The 19,688-nt window shown below is 36.9% G+C and overlaps 3 protein-coding genes across 7 annotated transcripts in view; 2 read left to right on the top strand and 1 right to left on the bottom strand.

The window, feature by feature from the left end:
• Window positions 1-327: 327 nt before the first annotated feature.
• Window positions 328-4,511, top strand: c7h1orf174 (chromosome 7 C1orf174 homolog). Its single transcript, XM_008413100.3, has 4 exons — window positions 328-668; window positions 2,500-2,571; window positions 2,707-3,066; window positions 4,019-4,511. The coding sequence occupies exons 1-4, from the start codon at window positions 660-662 to the stop codon at window positions 4,157-4,159; spliced, it is 582 nt and encodes a 193-aa protein (XP_008411322.1). The 5' UTR covers window positions 328-659; the 3' UTR covers window positions 4,160-4,511.
• Window positions 4,512-5,424: 913 nt separating this feature from the next.
• Window positions 5,425-9,226, bottom strand: dffb (DNA fragmentation factor, beta polypeptide (caspase-activated DNase)). The gene is made up of 7 exons (XM_008413096.3): window positions 9,019-9,226; window positions 7,949-8,075; window positions 7,672-7,857; window positions 6,953-7,032; window positions 6,700-6,873; window positions 6,383-6,483; window positions 5,425-6,304 (listed from the first exon to the last, which is right to left on the bottom strand). The coding sequence occupies exons 1-7, from the start codon at window positions 9,139-9,141 to the stop codon at window positions 6,055-6,057; spliced, it is 1,041 nt and encodes a 346-aa protein (XP_008411318.1). The 5' UTR covers window positions 9,142-9,226; the 3' UTR covers window positions 5,425-6,054.
• Window positions 9,227-10,173: 947 nt separating this feature from the next.
• The window catches only part of nphp4 (nephronophthisis 4), a 185,780-nt gene continuing 176,265 nt past the window's right edge, over window positions 10,174-19,688 (top strand). For 2 of the 5 annotated variants that reach the window (XM_017305948.2, XM_017305947.2), the window contains exons 1-3: window positions 10,174-10,412; window positions 10,566-10,891; window positions 11,654-11,788. In XM_017305948.2, coding sequence (XP_017161437.1) covers window positions 10,742-10,891; window positions 11,654-11,788 — 285 coding nt within the window. In that variant the 5' untranslated portion in view covers window positions 10,174-10,412; window positions 10,566-10,741. Of the gene's footprint in view, window positions 10,413-10,565; window positions 10,892-11,024; window positions 11,177-11,653; window positions 11,789-19,688 lie in introns of those variants that run through there. The other 3 variants (XM_008413093.3, XM_008413092.3, XM_008413095.3) reach the window with 3 other exon arrangements.

Here is a 19,688-nt window from a genome sequence, read left to right as displayed (position 1 = left end):
GTTAATGCGCAGTTAAAATGCGTGTTTAGGCTATACTATTGAGGAAAAAACCCTCCCTAACAGGGATAAATGTCCGTTCAGTATTTACAACCCAATGTAATATTTTTGTGTAGAAAGAGACTGACCCCTCACAGTAAATTCTTCGGTCAATAACGTTCAAACCCATATTTACATTAGTTTCGTCCGCTACGTCCGCAGACATGTAGGCTGCGTTCCAACATTTTAACTTTAGCTCTTCCTCTTATTAGGATGTGATGTAACTAGGAACACACTTATTACTTTAGGCTTAATAAAGGATCTGAATGAAGATTAAGTTCAAATTTTCTTGATACATCTTGCAACTACCTGACTCAGTCAAGAGGAAAGTCGCTAACCCTTCGTAGTGCACTACCTAGTGAACGAGTGAAGAGATTTTGAACGCAGCCCAGGGAGTACGCTGCAGTGCCAGTACAGGGACGCGATGACCTCAGCTTGAACCTGACAGCAGGAAATACACGGAGAAGGCGGCGGTTTAGACGCAGACAGACAAGCAGCATACAACAACGGCGGCACAGCTTGTAAAATTTCCACTACCTAATAGTTGCTTATAGCTGTCATTTTAGTCACAAAGCTAACAAAGAGCTAGATATTTGGAACCGAAATAGCACCGGCGACGAGCGATGCACAAGGTAAGAGAGAGTGTAGCTAATCGAGTAAACCAGTAACGTCGTGTTATGTAATTAAATAAAGTATTTTAGCTTTCAACCTTGGGGTGTAAAAGCATAAAACTGTTTTTCGACGTGTAGTTTTTAACACACACCGACACTTTGGGGTCATAAGCCGTTATTGCCCTTGTTGTAACTGGTTGAAGACGCTGCCGGGTAATCTTGGCGAAGGCTAAGTTAGCAATGTTTCTGGACAAAGGTGTCGAGATGGAGAAAATGTTCGGTATTTGCCGGAGGACTGGAGCCGTGATTGTTTTGTAATTTGAGACTTTATTTGACATTTCTCGCTTTATGTTCGTCAAGAAGGGCTGGTGGATGCCGTTGGGGCTCAGGATGAATTGTAGTAGTTTCTTTATAATATTATAGAGAAAATATTCTACAGTTAAAGCAGTTACAGTTACAGTTACCCCTAGCTCTACTCCTGTCTCTTGTTACTTAAGTCAGATGGTGGTGAAAATATCACAGTGAAATGGGACACTATGAAGAAACTAATGTTTCCCAATACGCTAGTATAATACATTAGTTTTCTTGAGTAAACATTTGGACTTTTTTTTTTATTTAAGGAAAAACATAAAATAATATACTAAACAGACGTTTCTATGTTTAGACCAAGAGTCTGCATTCAAAATGGCAAAAAGCTATGTTGTACGTAACCCCGCTAAATCAATTTTATTTACAGCTGCAAATGTTACATGACCTTTGGAAAAAATGATGACTTCAAATATTTTATAATTATCTACAAAGAAATGAGTTGTCCTTTTTAAAGATCAGTCCGTTTATTTTTGTTTTTAAAATAAGGAAAAACAAAACTTCTTGTAAAAAATGAGGAGGAATACATTCTCCTCTATGGGATGATACATATCTGTGGAATATATTTGGGATCACAATGTTCTACTTTTTTGTGAGCTAGAAGATTAAAAAAGTTGGGAACTTCTGCTATAAATTTACCGGCAGATTGAGAGCGTTTAAGCCAAAACCTTCAGCCTCACCAAGAGTTGTGAAACTGAAGTGTGTGTTGCTCTTCACTTAAAGCATCTAAAAGACTCGTCAGTGAAGTTTTACTTTGTTTTGTTTCTATTGAGATGTTTGCTGGTCGAACATAACGCTTCAGAGATTTCGTCTCCCAGGTATACATCTAAAAAATAAGTGACGTTTTGAACAATTGAAGCTTACTAGTAGCTGCTTTAGTGCTGCTCAGTAGTCTCACATTGAGTTTTTTTTTTTTAAATGTAAACACACTCGAAGAAAAATCTTAAGACCTGTTCTCCGTGTTCATTTTTTGCTTGCTGGCTGAGATGACATGTAGCTATTTGTGCAGATATCGATAAACCACTAGTCATCACGCGCAGCAGGCTGCTTTTGGAATCACCTTCTAATCTAATTTCAAAAGCGGTGCTTAATCCTAACCCGAGACGTCAACAGCACAACTCATTTTTGTCCTGACTTTAACCCAGCCTGTGAAATCCATAAAGTGGTCAGTTCGTTATGCCGAACAAGCGGTTTTATATGGTTTATCGTGAGCCTTTGAAAATTAGAGAAACATATTGCTTAAGATCAATTTACAGGCCGAGTCAGACCTCCAATAATCTGAAGGTAATCCGAGTTGCCAGTGAGGCTTTGTGAAAACATTTAGCTAAATAGCTTCAGTTCCCTGGGACCTGCTAGTGTTACAGCAGCTGCATCAGCTGACTGACTGAAGCCAAATCATTTAACTAAGTAGTTGCTATAATGATATGTGGTTACTGAGGAATAAACAGCCTGAGTCTTGGTCTTATTTATGCATTTCTTTTTCCAGATGCCTAGTCAACTTGATAACATGACGTCTAGAAAGAGGAAGAGCGGCGCTGAGGTCAGAGCCTCTAGAAAGGTTGGTTTTGAGACCACAGCTTTTGATCTGATTGTTTTTTTGTTAGTTGTTTTTGTTTTAAGTATATTTTGTACAGACTGTTAAGCGGCAACGGTTAACCACTTGACCCCTCTGCATGTACGCGTTCTGCCACAGGTTTCAGCTTCGGAGAAGAAAAACCGTAAAAGCCAGAAGATGCATTTGTCACCAGAGGACAGTTCAGCGCTGAGGACATCCAAATCCACAGATAAACTGTCTCGTATCAGCTGCGAATGCCACGAGGCTGCTGACAGGAGGAGGTGCCTGGGTTCACCTGAGCTCGAAGGTCAGGAGGGCAAAGAGAACGAGCTGAGGTCAGAGCAGGAGGTCAGCAACTGCAAAGCTAACAGCGTCTTGGAGGAGCAGGCTCCTGAATGTGTGGAACCCGAAAACAGTAGCAGAGTTTTATTCCCAGATGACGACAGTAATCAAATCCTTCCTGTGGAGCAGTTCTTCGGGAACTTGGATATTGTACAGGTGAGGCTTTGTGGTCTGCAAGTTGTGTAAGCTGCTATTATTACAAGTCAAAAAGCTCAAATGTGGCAGAAAAGGTCAGGTTGAGCCTTCACCAAGTCATATCAGTTTGTTTTTTTGGTTACACAATTTCTGTAGGGCCTTACAAAGTTCAAAATGTAATAATCATTCAATAACTATAAAGAAATGTAAGTCCTTAAATATGCCTAGATTTTTCAAGCAAGTATCAAATTGCCATTATTTAGGACATTTTGTTTATTCAGTCAGTTTTAATTTGTTGGCGGTCAGATGTGTTGCATATTAAAAAACAAAAGTCGCCTTTGTTTAAGATTTGAAATTTGTTCCTGTCTATATACTATAGCGTATAGTAGTTTGCTGTTCTGCTTAACCTGGTACAATAGTTCTGTAAGGAAGGTAAGCAGGAAAATGTTTTTAGAGATGCCACCTCAAGTGCCTGTTTTTTTTTCCAACGCCATATAAATAGAATAATCCTTTTGAAATTACTTTCTTATGTGCTTTTTTGTATTTAATGTTTTTAAACAGTTTGCTTATTACTATTTCTTCTCCTGTTTAGGCTAAACACGTGGCTGATATAAATGAAAACCAAATTAGCTTCTCTTAGCTCTAAGCAGCACATCTGCACATCGACAACCCCACAAATAATAATTACCTCAAAATGTTTTCCTCATTATTGGTTGAGAGATATTTTATTGGATGGATTTTTGCACCTGGTTGATTCTGTGGTTATTTTTTATGTTCTCTATTTGATACATGATTGAATTCATGGCAAGGTAACTTCAGAGTAAATAACCTTTTTTAATACTTTTAAAATGTCTATAAAAGGTGAAAACATTGAAGCGAGGGTCACACAACAGATTTCTGACACAATTAGTTCCCTGGTCTCATAGACGGCTGTGCCAAGTCAAAACTCTTGTACGAATCTCTGTTCCTGCAGGACCTTCCTCGGAGATCACCTGCTACTTCTCCCAGCGCTCGAAGGAAGGAGAGGTTTCGGCATTACTATGCACAGGAAGACAGCGACGGCGAAGAGGTGAGCCACGGCAGCCTCCGACGAGACGACGGACCCGGCACTTAGAAAAGAGCCGGTTAAAACAGAACAACATCCCAGCACTTTGGAAGAAGCGACAACAAACTACCTGCTCAGATGCTGCATTCAGTCGGTCCTCTTCATCTGTCAAAGTCTCAGCGCCATCACTGATGTGAGGATAATGAAGGATGGTTAGTGGTACTGGCTGTCAAAGAAATACTTCATTGGCAGTGTTTCTAGCGGTGTTAAAGTGCGATTGTAAATGCGGAAACGTTCTAAGCTGAAAGCATCCGTTTTGGTGCCGGATGCTTTCATGCTGTTTTCTCACATGCCAACAATCAGTAAAAAAAATTCTAAATATGTAAGCAAACACACAAGTGCTTTTTTTTTTTTTAAACCGTATATAGAGTCGCATATACTCTCATAAATCCACGCTCGATTGTAGCCTACCTTTTTCAGAGCTCTCAGCGGCATTTCAGGAGATATTTAAAAAAAGAACAAAATATGAGGAGGACAGATTGACTAGAAATGCACCAGTCAGAATCGTGCTGCTAATTTCCAATTTTTGTAATGCTTAAGTTTAATGCTGATTGTAGCCAATTAAGTTTTTCCTCCAAGAGCTTTCAAAATATCCATTTTTTTGTCCTTCCATAAGCATCTTAAAATTGAAAGTGTTGTCTTCTTTCTTAACAACTTCTATGCTGAACAGTGTAATTGTAACACACGGCCTGGTTTTTTGTTGCACTTATTGAGGTAAAAAAAAAAAAAAAAAAGATTACATTTGACTGGCCAGAGCCAGTCAAGTTGAAAATCTGCTCCATCTCTTATTGCTCTTTTTGAGTATTGATTAGCTGATGCAAAAATATCAACGTCCAGGTGCTCTAAATGACAATGTCTCTGCTCCAGGCAGTGTGCTTTAATGTCTGGATTGTGGAAGTGCTGAACACAAATCTGATATTGTTTTCCTATCATTTGAATAACTACAATAAACTATTCACTTAAAAGTTGAATAGTTTCAACCCAGTCCTTTTAACTTTCTACAGGCAGTTTGCATACATGCTGTATACTGTACTGTCATTTCAGGGTTGCTGTAATGTTGCATTATCCAGCTGTATCTTATCAGGATCCAACCACTTTAACATTCACTCTGAGATGCCAAATATTGCTGAATTGAACTTAACATTTTAAGGGTGCTTGTATAACAAATTAAGTTTATAGACTGATACAAATTTCTATAAATTACAGCAGATTGACAAATATGCAACCTTATGTCAGGCTACCTAAATGTTACGAGGAAAGAAAGATGGAGAATGTCCAAAGAGCAGATCTGTTTATTACAAGGTCAGAGATGAATGTCATATTCCAGCCATTTTTCACCAAGTGTCTAAAATCCATCCTTAAAGGTTTTTGGCAGCTTTGTAACATAATGTCTGTATGTAGATAAACGTATACATATATAGACACACACCAGTGCAGCTAATTATTCTTTATATTCTTACTGTTTATAGATGCTGAAGTTATTAATGACAAAGTTGATTTTTCTGCCTAAAAATCTGCAGTTTAACTAGATTTGAACAAACTTGATTGAGAAATATAACCTTAACAGGTTATCTGCAATTGCACTAGAACTATATCCACAGGTTTTGTATATAGCTGATTGATCTGACCACTTAACAGAAATGTTATATATTATTACTGCCTTATTTATGTAAAAATAATTAACATTTGTCTTCAGTGTGTAACGGACTGATTGAATGTCTCATTATTTGGGCAACATTCTTAATCCATCCATATATTTGACATTATTGTGCCACTTAATACAATAAAAAGTTTTTCATGATTTACAAATCTGTTTTGTTTCATTTTGTTCAATGATTGACAAGTTATCAATTTTACAGCAAATAAAAATGAATTAAAAAAAATACATTAGCGTAAAAATGTTTTTAGGTACAACGCTTTTTCTTCCCTTTGGTATCTTCTTTTGCTTTCCTTGCATTTTTAATAGTCCTGAACATCTTATTGGTGTCGCACATCAGGTCGTGCGCTCCCTTTTTGTGGCAGACGATGTGCACTAGCTTCAGGTTTTCCCTGGTGAACAGCATTTGGTAGAAGTAGTTCAAGTTTATGTCTGCGGTCTTATGAGTCTGCAGAGCCTCCAGCAGAGCGGGTATGATGGCCCTCTTCTTTTCAATCCTGCAGAAAAGGGAAGAAAAAAAAAACCCGGTTGATTTTCTGCTATTTTTAATGTGCCAGGAACAGGAAGTATCCCACCTGTGATCAAGGTTCCAAGTGCTGAAGACGATCCTGCTCTCTCTGCTGCCATACGGGTTGATTGAATGGAGCGACTGGCACAATTTCTGCTCAAACGATCCCTGAGGAGACCACAGAGAGGAAGAGTGAGGATTGTGCAAAGCAGCTCCACGTCTTTCAAAAATGGTAAAAAAAAAAATGTAAAAAGCCCATTTAAGTCACTGTATGTCTGCTGTGCTTCTCACAATATATTTCTGTTCCTAATAAACGGAATCACAAATGTCTGATAATTGGAGCAGATGCCATCCAGTTGCAACAAAGCTTAACTTCTGCCGTACCTGACAGGTAAACCATCCTTCCTTAGTGCAGAGGCGCCCAGACTCCTTTTCAGTCCTATCGAAGTATTTCCCGTTGTACTTCTCATTTTTCAGCATCTCAACCAGGCGCTTTGATGCTTTTAAAAACTCCTCCTTCACTTTAGCTTTCTGTATGCTGTTGGCTGCATTGTCCACCTGAAAAATTGACACAGGAAATTGAAACATTTAATTTGCGCAGGGAAACGTCCTAGGTCTCAGCGGGCCTCGGGTTCACCTCCTTCATGTAGCCTCGTATTCTGCTTTCACAGTTGTACTTCATGTAGGCAGACTTTGTTTTGAATCGCACATCGACACCTGGAATAGAACCAAAACAATTCAAAGGGTTAAGTTTAATACAGCTTTGGAGATGATCTTTCATTGAGTCTTTTCATTTCATGTTGTTTTAACAGTCAAAAAGCATTAAGATGTGGCCTTTTTACAAACCACAAAATGTCAAGTCCTTTATCTAAAAAAACAAAACAGTTTAAATTGAACAGATTCTTTTTGCTCTTTATCTTCTATGTCTACAAAAGTAAGCACAACAAGTAAACAATTCTTAAAGCACACAAACATGTTCAGTCAAGTATGCTGATCAGATAAAAAGCTGGTTTTAGGCATTTACAGCATTTACAGATCCTTGCATGTTTTGTAGAGTGCTGCACTGATGATGCTGGATACCAACACCAAAGACAAGTCATTCATCATTACGATTGAAAAAGAAAAAAAACAATTGTAAACACTAGTACTAGTAAACAATTGTTTACTAGTGGACTCACCTGTCCACTATTAAGTGTAGAAAAAAATCTGCCTCATTATTCATATATTGGACAACATGTACAATGTAAACTATGGCTGCAACCTATGTAAGTAACTGATTTATTGGTCTTAGTATAATGGTACAAAAAGTGGGAGAATCAACCGTCTTAATTTATTGCTCCATGCTATGCTATGTACCAGTAAACCAGTCTTCATCCTCCTCTTTGGTCTCCAGATCCGATCTGTCCTCCAGGTTCTGCAGCAGGTCTGTAAGGACTTTACGCCTCTTGAAAGATTTCTCGTCAGAGAGAAGACCCTTCGCTGCTTCAATGAGACCGTCAGAGTGGCGATCGGTGTTCAGCAACCGACCAATGTCACAAACAACTACAAGAAACAGTGAAAGGCTTAAAATAACAACACAGAAAACTAGTGTTTTAGATTATATGGAGGACAAGTATATTTTTATTTCATGTACCTCCACTCCATGTCTGATCCCTTGACAGAAGAACTAGTTGGCAGTTATCAGGCAGGGTGGGAAAGAACTCTTCTGTCACTATAGTTCCATCTTCATATAAACACACATGAGCACCAGAAAGTGGCAGCTGGGATGGTGAAGAACATGAGAACATCCCATTATGGTAAACTCAACAAGTACGCAAACACATAATTAGGTCAGATCGACTGCTTTATTCCAGACTTTAAACTTTGCACACACAGACATAGACTTGAGACTTTGTCTATGAGAAACTGATGCAGACAGCTTAATTGGAAAAAGTCAAATTTGCTGGTAAATGTGTAAAAAGCCAAACAAACTCAAGAAACTTATTTTTATGCGGCAACAAAATCTCACTCTGAAATGTTCATTAGGGCTAGAGCACAAAGGTTTCCCAGAATTGTGATATTTTTAAATTAGCAAAAAGATTATGTTATAGACAACAATAAACAAACATGTCCAGATGTAGACTCATCTGATGGAATCCCAGGCAAACACACAAACAAAAAGAAACTGAAAGTAAATTAATCGTTTCATTCCAGCAGCACAATCCTAAACTTGAAATTTATTCAGGAGAAGAAAAGGTAATTCACTAATTCATTCATACATAGATGTACTTATAAATGTGTTTGCTCTACCTATGTGGAATAAAAAATAATTGTGCCAACAACGATTATTTAAAAAAAAAAAAATTAACGTAAATATTAAATATTATTCAATATGCTGAAATTAATAGGTCAGAATTTTCTGTCCAATTAAGTTATATTCTGAATCTGAGTTAATTAAAATCAACTATTAATTTAAAGATATAAACTTTATCTGTATAACTGACGTATCACAGCTCTGGAAAACACCTTTTTGTTCCCCATCCATCGCTTCACTCAATGTTCAATTTGTTCGTGGATTATTAAAATACCTTATTTTTAATTAATAACTAAAGAAAACTGTTTAGCTGTCCAGGGTTATAATTTCCTTCTTCATTCTCGCAGGTTCAAAAAAAGCGGAACTGACTGCGACGAAAGTTAATAAACTCCAAAAAACATACGGCTTACCTGTAACAGCTTACAGCCTTTTTTAATCAGCTCCTTTACATCTTTAGAAGCAATGCCGTATTTTCTGTCCCCACTATAACCTCGAATTTTAACAGGTTTGTTTTTCTTGAAGAGTCCGAACATGTCACAGTTTATTCATAGTCTATGAGTTTATACATATCGCTTCCTTTGTTTTTCTTCCTCTTGACGCTGTGTAACGCAGCGGCAATGATGTTGTGCTGCCCCCTAGTGGTTATCTTAAGACAAAGTAAAAAATCATCACTGAAACATAACTAATTTTGGATTTTTAAATGAGCGAGTTATGATTTATTACTTTTAATAAATTGCACGGTCACCTTTAAAATAAATAGACTAAATCATCAAATCAAATAAACTTGCAATTTGCTGTTTGTTTTTGTGTTTTCTTTTTGCTCTATATGATTGTATTGAAATTACTTTAAAGTGGTTTGAGACAATGTTTTGTGAATTGGCGATAAACAAACTGAACTGAATTGAACTGTAGCTCTGTAAACACAACAATCAGTTGTAACATAACTAAAGTTGCACCTTCATTTAAATCTTAAATGTAAAATTTCAACATTTTGGACCTTTTAACTTTTTGTGTTAAAATTATCAGATCAAATTTAATATTATTCTCATTCTCAATAAACATGTCATTATATATATAAATGCTAGGGCTATGGTCTGCATTAAAAATCAAGAATTTATAGTAGGCCCTTGTTAACACAACATCAATCCAAACAATATTCAAGAAAAGAACTTTACTCTAATACACCATTGATATAATATAATATAATATAATATAATATAATATAATATAATATAATATAATATAATATAATGTAATATATTATATTATATTATATTATATTATATTATATTATATTATATTATATTATATTATATTATATTATATTATATTATATTATATTATATTATAAATGGGAACTAGGGTACTCCAGTTCATTATCTTTGTTGTCCAATAAAAGAACAAATAATACCGGCAACAATATTTTATAAATTTTTCTCCAAATGTTGGAGAACAGTTAATGATCTGTAATCATTAACTGTACGGCTGTGTGCCGTACAGTCTCTACAAGTTTTTGTGTTGTGATTAGAAAGCAACTTGTAGTGTTATATTTTGTGTTTTATTTTATTTTTGTAAGCTGTCAAGGGACTGCAGATGGGAATGTGTGTGTGTCTGTGTGAATATGTGTCAGCTCTAGTAAAATAGTTAATGTTTTAGGTATAAAACTGTGTTATATTTACTTACTCAGCATTCACTTGTAATATTCTGTTAAATATGAGATCACATTATTACCATGGCAACTGACGCAGCACGGTGGGCTCTACCAAAGAACAGGTTAAGACCGGCTAAACACCCCAATTGCAAAGTAAATTTTTTCGTGATAATTCTTTCTTTGAAACACACTTTGTTATATTGTAGTATGTAAACTAATTAGTATTAGTATAAAATTGTTTTTCTTATCAGGCAAAGCTTCTTTTTAAAATGTTTATATTGTTCCGCACCCCTCTAAAAAATATAGTACAGCTGGATTTCCAACATGGCGGCCGCATGTTTGAAAATCTGAATGAGAGAGAAATTCTATTCCAAAGTAGAACCGCAGGTAATTTAAATAATTTTTTGTTTTATTTTATGTTTTTTTAATATATATATCCTTTTATTGATAATGATATGGTAAAGACAGACGAGTGAAACAGCATGGCTGACAGCTGGGATGAAGTGTTTCACAAGAACCGGTTGGTTCCCCCGTCCAGCCAAACAGTCCGCCTGGCTGTGGAGAACCACCTCACCGCTAACCACGGCTTTCAGCTCAGCTTCAGCCGGCTTATTGTAGCGCAACTCCCGCAGGTAATTCCAAACATTAGTTGTCTGTGTCTGTATATGGCATACATGTTCTTGGGTTTAAACCAGTAATCTCAAACTAAAAATCCTCAAAGGCCGATGTCCTGCAATTTAGATGTTTCTCTTCTTCAGCACACCTGGCTCCAATATTAGCTCATTAGCAGAGCTCTGTAGAGATTGACTGTATGCTACCAGGGTAGTTTAGCCATTTAATTCAAGTGTGTTGGACTAAAGTTGTGAAAATCTGGCTCTCGAGGACTGCAGTTTGAGAACACTGCTTTAAACAAACAAGTTAGGTCCAGCAATTTTTTTTGTGTATTTCAGTCCTCTTTTATTACTATTATATAGAAAAATAATAACAAAGACCTGTAATATGACCCACAATAACCACACGCTCGTGTGTTTTCGTGTGATTTGTGCACCGGTCTGAAGCAGTACATAAATGTGAAGTCAAAGAAAAATAATGCCTGGTTTTGAAAATGTTTTAAAATAACAGTCTTTAAAGTGTTGTTTGCATGTATTCAGACCCTAAAGTTGGTGATTTTAAAAGTATACTTTTGAGCTTGGCTGTGTACTTTGTTTTACTGATTTGCTTGCCTAGAGACTGAAAGTTATGCCCGTATTACTTTGCAAAATATTTTAAGCTCAGACTGGTTAGAGCTTCCTACCTTCGAATTGCATGTTCATATGATTTATTTATAATTTGCTTAATTATTTTAGGCATCAAGAAGAGCTTTTAGTTGTCCATCTTCTTTTGTTGACCCACAGGATCTGTCAGCTGGGGAAGATGTGACCTACCAGCTGCGAGTGACTCTGTTTGACAGAAAACTCCAGCACTTTTTTGGAAAAACATGGAAGAGCTCATCCCAAAAGATGAAAAACAACAAGATTTCCTTCAACGAGGTAACTTTTTGTCTTAATGCATTTCACTGAAATAACAACTGCAGCTGCAAAGTGCTAAGCATTTATGGGCTGCAGGGCTCAGAGGATCTGTAATGAATTCTTCTCATGTTGTCTTCATAAGCATTCAGTCAATGATTATTTGTTGAAATCAATCCCTATTCAACCCTTAATTGTGTTAATTGAGCACTGCCATTATTTAATTACTACTCAAAACATTTGAAAATCAACTCGTTTAATGTGAACACTTATGATTGGATTGTGTTCTGCTGTGCTTTCGAGACTGATATGAGCATAAACAAAACTAATCACTACAATTTGGCAATCACTTTGGTGATGACCAAAAATTGATCCAAGTTATATAGCACAACTTCCATGTTTAAAACTTTCAGAAGGAAACAAAACCCAGATCTTATCACTGAAAACTGCATTTAACCTTTTTACCTTTCCTTTATTTGTTTTTGTTTCTGTTGAAATGGTGTATTGATATTTTTAAAGTGGCATGTCCAGCTGAGTTCAGCTTAAAAATAAAAAAAGACAGAACGGCACAGATTGTTGCAGCATAACTGATATAAATTGTGTCAAACATTCCTACTAGACTTCTCTGGGTTCTGGAGAATGTTGGAAAGTTTAGTTTTAGAAACTTTATTGCATAAAGGAACTCCTTCCTTTCTTGTAGGAAATATTTCTTCTAGTTTATATCTTGGCTGTGCTATTAGTTCTCTGCTGGAGTTTGGGGTTATTCAGACAAATATATATTGAATCAATCAATGTTTATAAATTGGTCCTTAATTATATGTTCATTGCTTCTTTGTGATGGACTGAATCTTTCCATGGTGTACCCAGTGACAGTCAAGTGTTTGTGTGCCAATATACAAAATCTGGATATTAAAACATAATTGCAACCCACCCATAGAAATACGGGGGCTGATGTTTCCTTTTCTTTTGCTTTTTACTGTTGTTTTACCAGGGTAAAACCCATTGGGATTAAAAACTTATTTTCCAAGAAAGTCCTGGTCAAGAGCAAATGGCAAATAATGTCCCCTTTCTTGTTCAGAGCTGCACTCAGCAGACAGACTGACACCCTCCCTCAAAATGTTGTAATTTGGACATTTGAATAGACCCAAATAGTACAGTAGGCCCTAAAATATCACTTTGCTTTACTGCTGCTGCTTGTACGCTACTGGACATCCTCTGTTGTTTTCAGGACATTCCTGCTGCTGAGCTCTGCAACCATTGTTTAAGCTTAGTTTGTTGATTTAGTTGCAGCTTAGAAAAACATCCTTGTAGACAGCTACTTTTAAATCACTCTGGAATAATTTCTTATTATGAGCCTGAAGCACAACTTCTGCTCTGGTACACTGATGATTAGTTGAATTGATTCATCAAATCATTACTTTGAGCTTCTAGTTAGTGATGTGCTGATTATGCTGCTCCGAGGAGAGAATGCTTTCTTCATTATAATGACAAACACTCAGAATGGAAATGAGTTTTTCTGCGTCTTTCAGTTTTAAATAGAACCATAGCCACATCTTCAGTTCAGCCTTGGTGCAGCACATGGCTAACACTGACTACTTGTCTGTGCCGTGCTGGTGTTTTAAACTTCCCATCTTCAAAAACACCCAGCTTTAATCTTTGAGCCACCTCTATGGTTTCCCTCTGTTCATTCTCGGTAATTTCTCTGCCATCATTCCTTTGGTCCTTTGTACTCTGTAATCATCATTAGACAAAGGAAACAGAGAAACCATTTTTATGTCACGCTATCTCATGTCGTCTCTGAAAGATGTGCTTTGATGATGAAATTCCTCATAACTTATTGAAAGTGCTAAAGAATCAAATATATGAGATACAAAAACTAGTACTACGTCTACTAGAGAGAAATTAAACTTGTTTACAAGTCAAGATTCTTTATGGCACTCTTTAATTTATTTTACTTCTCCAGTCAGTGTTGTTGAACAAAAACAACACTGTTGTCTTACTTGTTTTGTCCTGCGATGAACATTAACAAATTGATACTATTGTAAATTTCAAGCAAAAAAACCCAGCCCTTTTTATATTCTTTATAAGCTGTTAGATAGGGAACTTGGATTGTGTTGAAAGTTTTATGGTGTCAAAACACCAATGCCTTCGTAGACTATACTATTTGCTTTATAATCCTTTTATCAAGTTATTCTTTAAGGTTTTATTGGCTTTAGTGCACTTTATTTTATAGTGAGTTGACAAGAAAGGGGAAGACATGCGGTAAAGGTAACCAGGCCGCGAATTGAATCTGCGACGGCCGTGTCAGGGACTAAGGCTTCCATATGTGGGTTGTGTTTAACCCACATATGCATGAAGCACAATAGCAACCCCTTTTATCAGGTTATTATTTATAAACAACAAACTGTTAAAAATGGTGGTACATTTAAGAGTTTTAGGGAAAAAAAATCAACAGCTTGTAAAAAATCCCCAAAAAGAAATAAAACTACCATTTTAAGTGATTTATTTTTTTTTTTTTTACTAATGATGAAATACTTTCATCAGTGTATTTGTCTACTGCTTTCAGTAAGATTGATTGTGCTCAAATTTGTTCAAAGCTGGCTCATGTGGATACCGCCTCAAGTTCATTACATTTCATGTTATATCAGTCAGACTGGATATAACATGAACATTATGAACTCAAGTAGATTTTTTTTTATTTGCATGCAAAGTGCTGTGTGTAGTAGAAAACTAACACTGCATATTGCCCTTAACAGACTATCCTTTGGTAAAATATGGTGGTAGCAGCATCATGTTGTTGGGAGATTAAGAAGATGGATGAAGCTAAATCTGGGGTCAAACTGGAGGAAAACCTGTTAGAGTGGAGGTCCAGCTTCTAACTGGACAGAGATCCTTAACTTACAGCAAGGCTACTGTGGAATAGTTTAGATCAAAACATATCCATGTCTTAGAATGGGCCAGTCAAAGTCCAGTAAACAATAGTTTTTGTATTTATTATTTTTTATCACTTTGAAATACTTAAAGGACAAGTATAATGATTTTTTTTAATCATTGCTATGCCTCCAGCACTTTTTTTTTAGTGACCACTCTGCTCTCCGACACTTCATGATAACAGCCAGCCAGTAGCAGATGCAAAATCCTTAGTCGGGCGGTCAACACCACTTTTGTGCCTGCAATCTATTGCACGCACAACACGCCTACTAATTGCACCTGGAAATTTTATATATTTTTTTGCACGAGTAATTTAGTATCTTTGTATCCTTTTAAGATCAGACCCTTGGTCTCCTTACAGAAATCTTTAAATTTTGTCCTTGGCATAGGCTAAGTCACTTTATCTGATTTATTTTTTTTCCTCAAGTCACATGACCCAGGAGGGTCACGAACCACAGTTTGAAGAGCCCTGGTCTGTACTGTTTCATGTAGCCTAAAGAACATGGATATAATATGGAATGGATTGATAGTAGAACAGTGGCAGGTTGTCTAAAATGCCTGAGAAAAGCCATCTGCACACATTGCATCTGTGCCATAAAAGGAGGAAGAAGAGAAAAAGAAAATTCCCCGTTTTTTCTTACGCAATACAACTTTTAAAAAAATGTCAACTGCCTGTTTTTCAGTGACATGCTACAAAGTAGATGTTTAGCTGTTTTGATAACATATTCTTTTTTTCTGTGACTGTAAAAAGCCAGTCAGATGCAGAATCGCAGTCTAACTGATGGCAGGATTTTGACATCTTGAAGTCGAATAAAGTTTGACATTGCCTGCCAGAGGGTTTTTTTTAGAGCCAACAAATATTAACAATAAAATGTAGCTCCATGTAGTGTAGTTGAAAAATTTATCCGAAGGCCCCATGTTGTTATATTTGAGCCGATATCTGGGGAGCAGCTGGGTGCCTGTGTTCTCCCTCAAACATCTGAATGTCTCTGTGAATCCAGGCTGGAGGCCAGTCACCCACTGCTTTATAAATGGATCGGAGCAACGAAGAGCCTCCCCGTAGCTTCCGAATTTGAAACCTACTGAGGGCGATACAAATTTGCCTCCTCACCTTGCAGCATGTTTGTGTGTAAAATACGCATCTTTTAGTGAAAAAGGGAGTGTTGCAAAAATCTTTTAGCAGTGACATAAATGAGTCACAGCTATGGCACATTCTGATTTCCATTTTGCCACCGTCAGTTTTCTCCATTTCTCCCCCCAACCCACCGTCTGCTTGATGTTCTTTTGATCCAGCATTTTCGCTGTGCACGGCCTTACTTTGATCCACCACAATAGTCATAGCCGCTATAAAAATCCACTTGGTATCCCAATCAGCATCTAAATCCCATTATCCATCCAGGATAATAATATAAACCACATCATATCCTATAAGGATGATAAAGTAGGTCTGGCCCTTTCTCTGCCACGCGGCGAGAGCTGCAGCAGCTTTTTTCTTTTTATTAGATTTGGCCCGTTGCTCTCACGCTCATGCTCGTGTTTATGAGTGGCAAATTGCTGTTTCATATCCAAATAATGTCAGTGGGGTGGGGATTCACTCCTAAGCTGCATTAGCACGTTGAAAATTGCACCTCCCTCCCCACTCGGGCCATGATGGATTGATTTTAATATCCACTGAAAAGCAAAGATGTGCAGTGATTAAAGGCAGAAAGGGAGAAAGGGAGCTCCATTTTAATTCGGTTTCATTTTTTGTACCCGTTTTTTGTCCCTAAACAGAACTCACGACATCATTACGATGTTGTCGCTTCTGTTACTTTATGTATCAGCTCCTTAATGGTAAACAGTTTTTTTTTCTTTTAGTGAAATGCAGTTTATTTTTCAAGTAAGCTGCATGGGCTTGTTGAGTCTCGTTGAAGTGTTTTTTATGGGCCAGATGCAGAAATCATATCCTCTGACTGTAAAAGATCAAACCTTTGTTTAAAAAAAACAAAATAAACAAAAACGGGAGGTTAATTTTTAACTTTCATTGTCTGTACTGTTTCAGGATTTTTGATAGCGTAATAAAGCAAAGTAATTTTAATGTTGCAAAATCTTCGGAATGCTCTTTTTTTAGGGGCTGTTGCAAATTTTATAAAATTTGCTACAGATTTGATTAAATCTTGACTCAGATCCTTTGAATGGCGGTTAAAATATTGCACTTCAGATTGGTCTTCTCTGAAGATTTGTCAGCAGAGGGCAATGTTGTGTTGTCTGTACACAGAGAAGAGAAACAAGAGGAGGAAAGGGAGAAATGTGCATCTTTTTTGCATTGTCTCTTTCTGTGATCACTCCATTTGAGCACAGGGAACCAGTGGTTTCTTCTCACATGTGCAACATTATCAGACCGACAGCTGGGCTTGGGAGGAAAAGGCCAAGCTCCGTTCATGACCAACGCAATCCTCTGTTTATCTAGGTCTCCAAATGCTTCCAGTTAGATACATCTAAAGGTTTATATTAAAGTTTTCTGTTAGAATATTGAAAGAAAAGCCTAGGGTTATGCCTTTTATAAACAACAAAAAACCTTCAGCAAGATGGAGTGCCATGTCTTAGATACAGATGGTGATTAAAAACACTTAGCTTCACTCACTTATGCATCAACATAACCGTCAGCCATCAGATAGCCTTATTACACGACTTCAAAGAAGTGAAAAGCAGAAGACGGAATCTTACCGATGGGGTAAGTATTTGCATCAGTCCTGCAATTTCTTCAATTTTGTTTCGTAAGGATTTTTTTTTTTTTTTATAAAAATGAGTTAGTTTAAAGTGGGGCTTTAGTCACAGTCGTGCTGTAAAGCATGAGTTTCCACTCTGAAAGCACGCAATATGTTGTCAAAATGAAGCTGCTGTTGCTGTAACAAAGCTCCAGTCAAAGAAGCTTTCATTCTTTCCATTTTTTTCACCGCCCTCTCTAAAAGCAAAGACATGTTCAGCTGAAGGAAAAAAGAAAATCTCTTTGAACTCGGCTGCATTTCTTTTTTTGTGTGCGATACACTGTGTTTTGCAGTCTACCTTTTTTTTTTTTTTTGCTCATGTGTTTCACAGCTTGTCAAGCGTGAACATTCAGCTGTTGTGTAGGAAGGAACTGTGCCCCTTGCTGCTGCGTTTAGGGAACAGGTGATTACCAAGTTCTTATGTAGGACCCCTGTTCCAATCCAGTTGGAAAGAATAGTCATTAGATAATATATAACCTTCCTTGGCTTCAATTTCGTTTTATGGGTTAAAACGGTTACTTCTAGGTTAACTCTAGGTTATCTTGTAGCTAAGGGGATATCTCTATCTGCAGTTGGACTCTGCTCTGTGATAATCTTTTGAATTTATGATTTTTGTTATGTTTAGTAATCTACTTTTAAAATCTACAGACCTGGAGGCAAGAAACAAACATTTGCAGTAAGGGTTTTGAAGAAGAAACAGAGTATTTTTTTACGGTACATTTATTAGTTGTTTTTAATGTTAGATTTGTATTTTTTTTCTTCAAGAAGTTGGTGCTTACAGCACATGGCAGAGGTTGTCATGCCTATTGAACTTTTTCACCCTGAACTTCCATGTACTTTATAGCAATTAAAATATGATACCCCAACAAAACAGAACACAGTTATGAAGTGGAGAGGAAATTATACATGTTTTAATAAAATAAAATATTACTTGTATTGCATCTACTTGTATTCAGCCCCTCTGAGTTTTGTATGAAAACCTTTAGCTCAAAGTCTTTTTGGGCGTATCTGCACAGCTTTGTAGCCTGAACTTCACATCATTTTAACACATGAACATGCTTTCCATTCCATTGTAGCACTATCTGTATGTTTTGTCTCATTAGCCTGCTGAAAAAGGAACCCATATCCCTGTGACAATTTTTTTTGCAGCCTTTTCTTTCAGTTTTACTGTTTTGCACCATCCAACATCCCATCAACCCAGACCAACTTTCCTCTCTATGCTGGAGAAAACCATCAGCATGATGTGGCCACCACAACATGTCGGTATGGGAATGGTGTGTTCAGCGTGATGTTTTATATGACGGCTAAATAATTTAGGTTTGGTCTCATTTTACCAGAGCACCCTCCTCTTCATGTTGGTTGTGAGAAATTGCAAACAGGACTTCAATGGCTGTATTTCTTACCACTCCAAGGACAGATTTGTGGAGGACATGCCTCATAGCTGCTCCTTAAACAGGTACTTCCACCTCAGCTCTGAATCTGTGCAGCTCCCCCAGAGTTACCATGGGCCTCTTGGCTACTTCTATGATGAAGTTTCTCCACACGTTAGTCAGTTTAAATTTAGTATGTGCTTCTTTTTTGCAGTCAAAGGATGACGGCACATAATCCAATGGTTTGCATTGATAAATGAGGGTGAAGCAGTGTGTGCAGTTGTTTTAATGTTGCAGTCACAACCTTTGGTTTAATTTTTGCTTACATTTTACACCCCATTGGTTCGTCAACTCAGCGTTGTTCTGTAATCACTACAACAATGGAGATTTGATGAAAGACATTAGCCTGTTCATTAAGTGTGGATCTTAAAAAGATGTGCATTTCTATTTTTCAGTTTTTTGTTTAAATGTTATAACAGATTTGTATTATTGCTCAGTATTACTTGGAGCATTTGTGAGTTCATTACACTTGTTCTGTGAGTCAGTGTCGTATCTTTAAACTCCATAGCTTTACTAATAGTCTCTTGTGTACCTTAAGCCGTGAATTAGAACCAATTTGTTTATTGGAAGTATGTCAAAGTGTCACCAAATTTTATTTGTGCCCTGAGACACAAGCATAATTTTTATTGCATTGCAGATTGACAAAAATAACTTCTCACACACTTACTGTCCACATCATTAGGCACATCTTGTGGTGCTGGCTAAGACCACTTTTTGTCTTCAAAGCTGTCTTAAAGATAAGAATGTTTTGACAGTTGCTATTCAACTTATTTAGCACCTGTAGTCTGGATGATCATAACACTGACTTTGTGCACA

Source organism: Poecilia reticulata, chromosome 7, assembly GCF_904066995.2.
Source record: "Poecilia reticulata chromosome 7, P_reticulata-male-v2, whole genome shotgun sequence".
Taxonomy (NCBI): Eukaryota; Metazoa; Chordata; class Actinopteri; order Cyprinodontiformes; family Poeciliidae; genus Poecilia; species Poecilia reticulata.
Note: the sequence above shows the minus strand (reverse complement) of the source record. Positions and strands in the feature narration are given on the sequence as shown.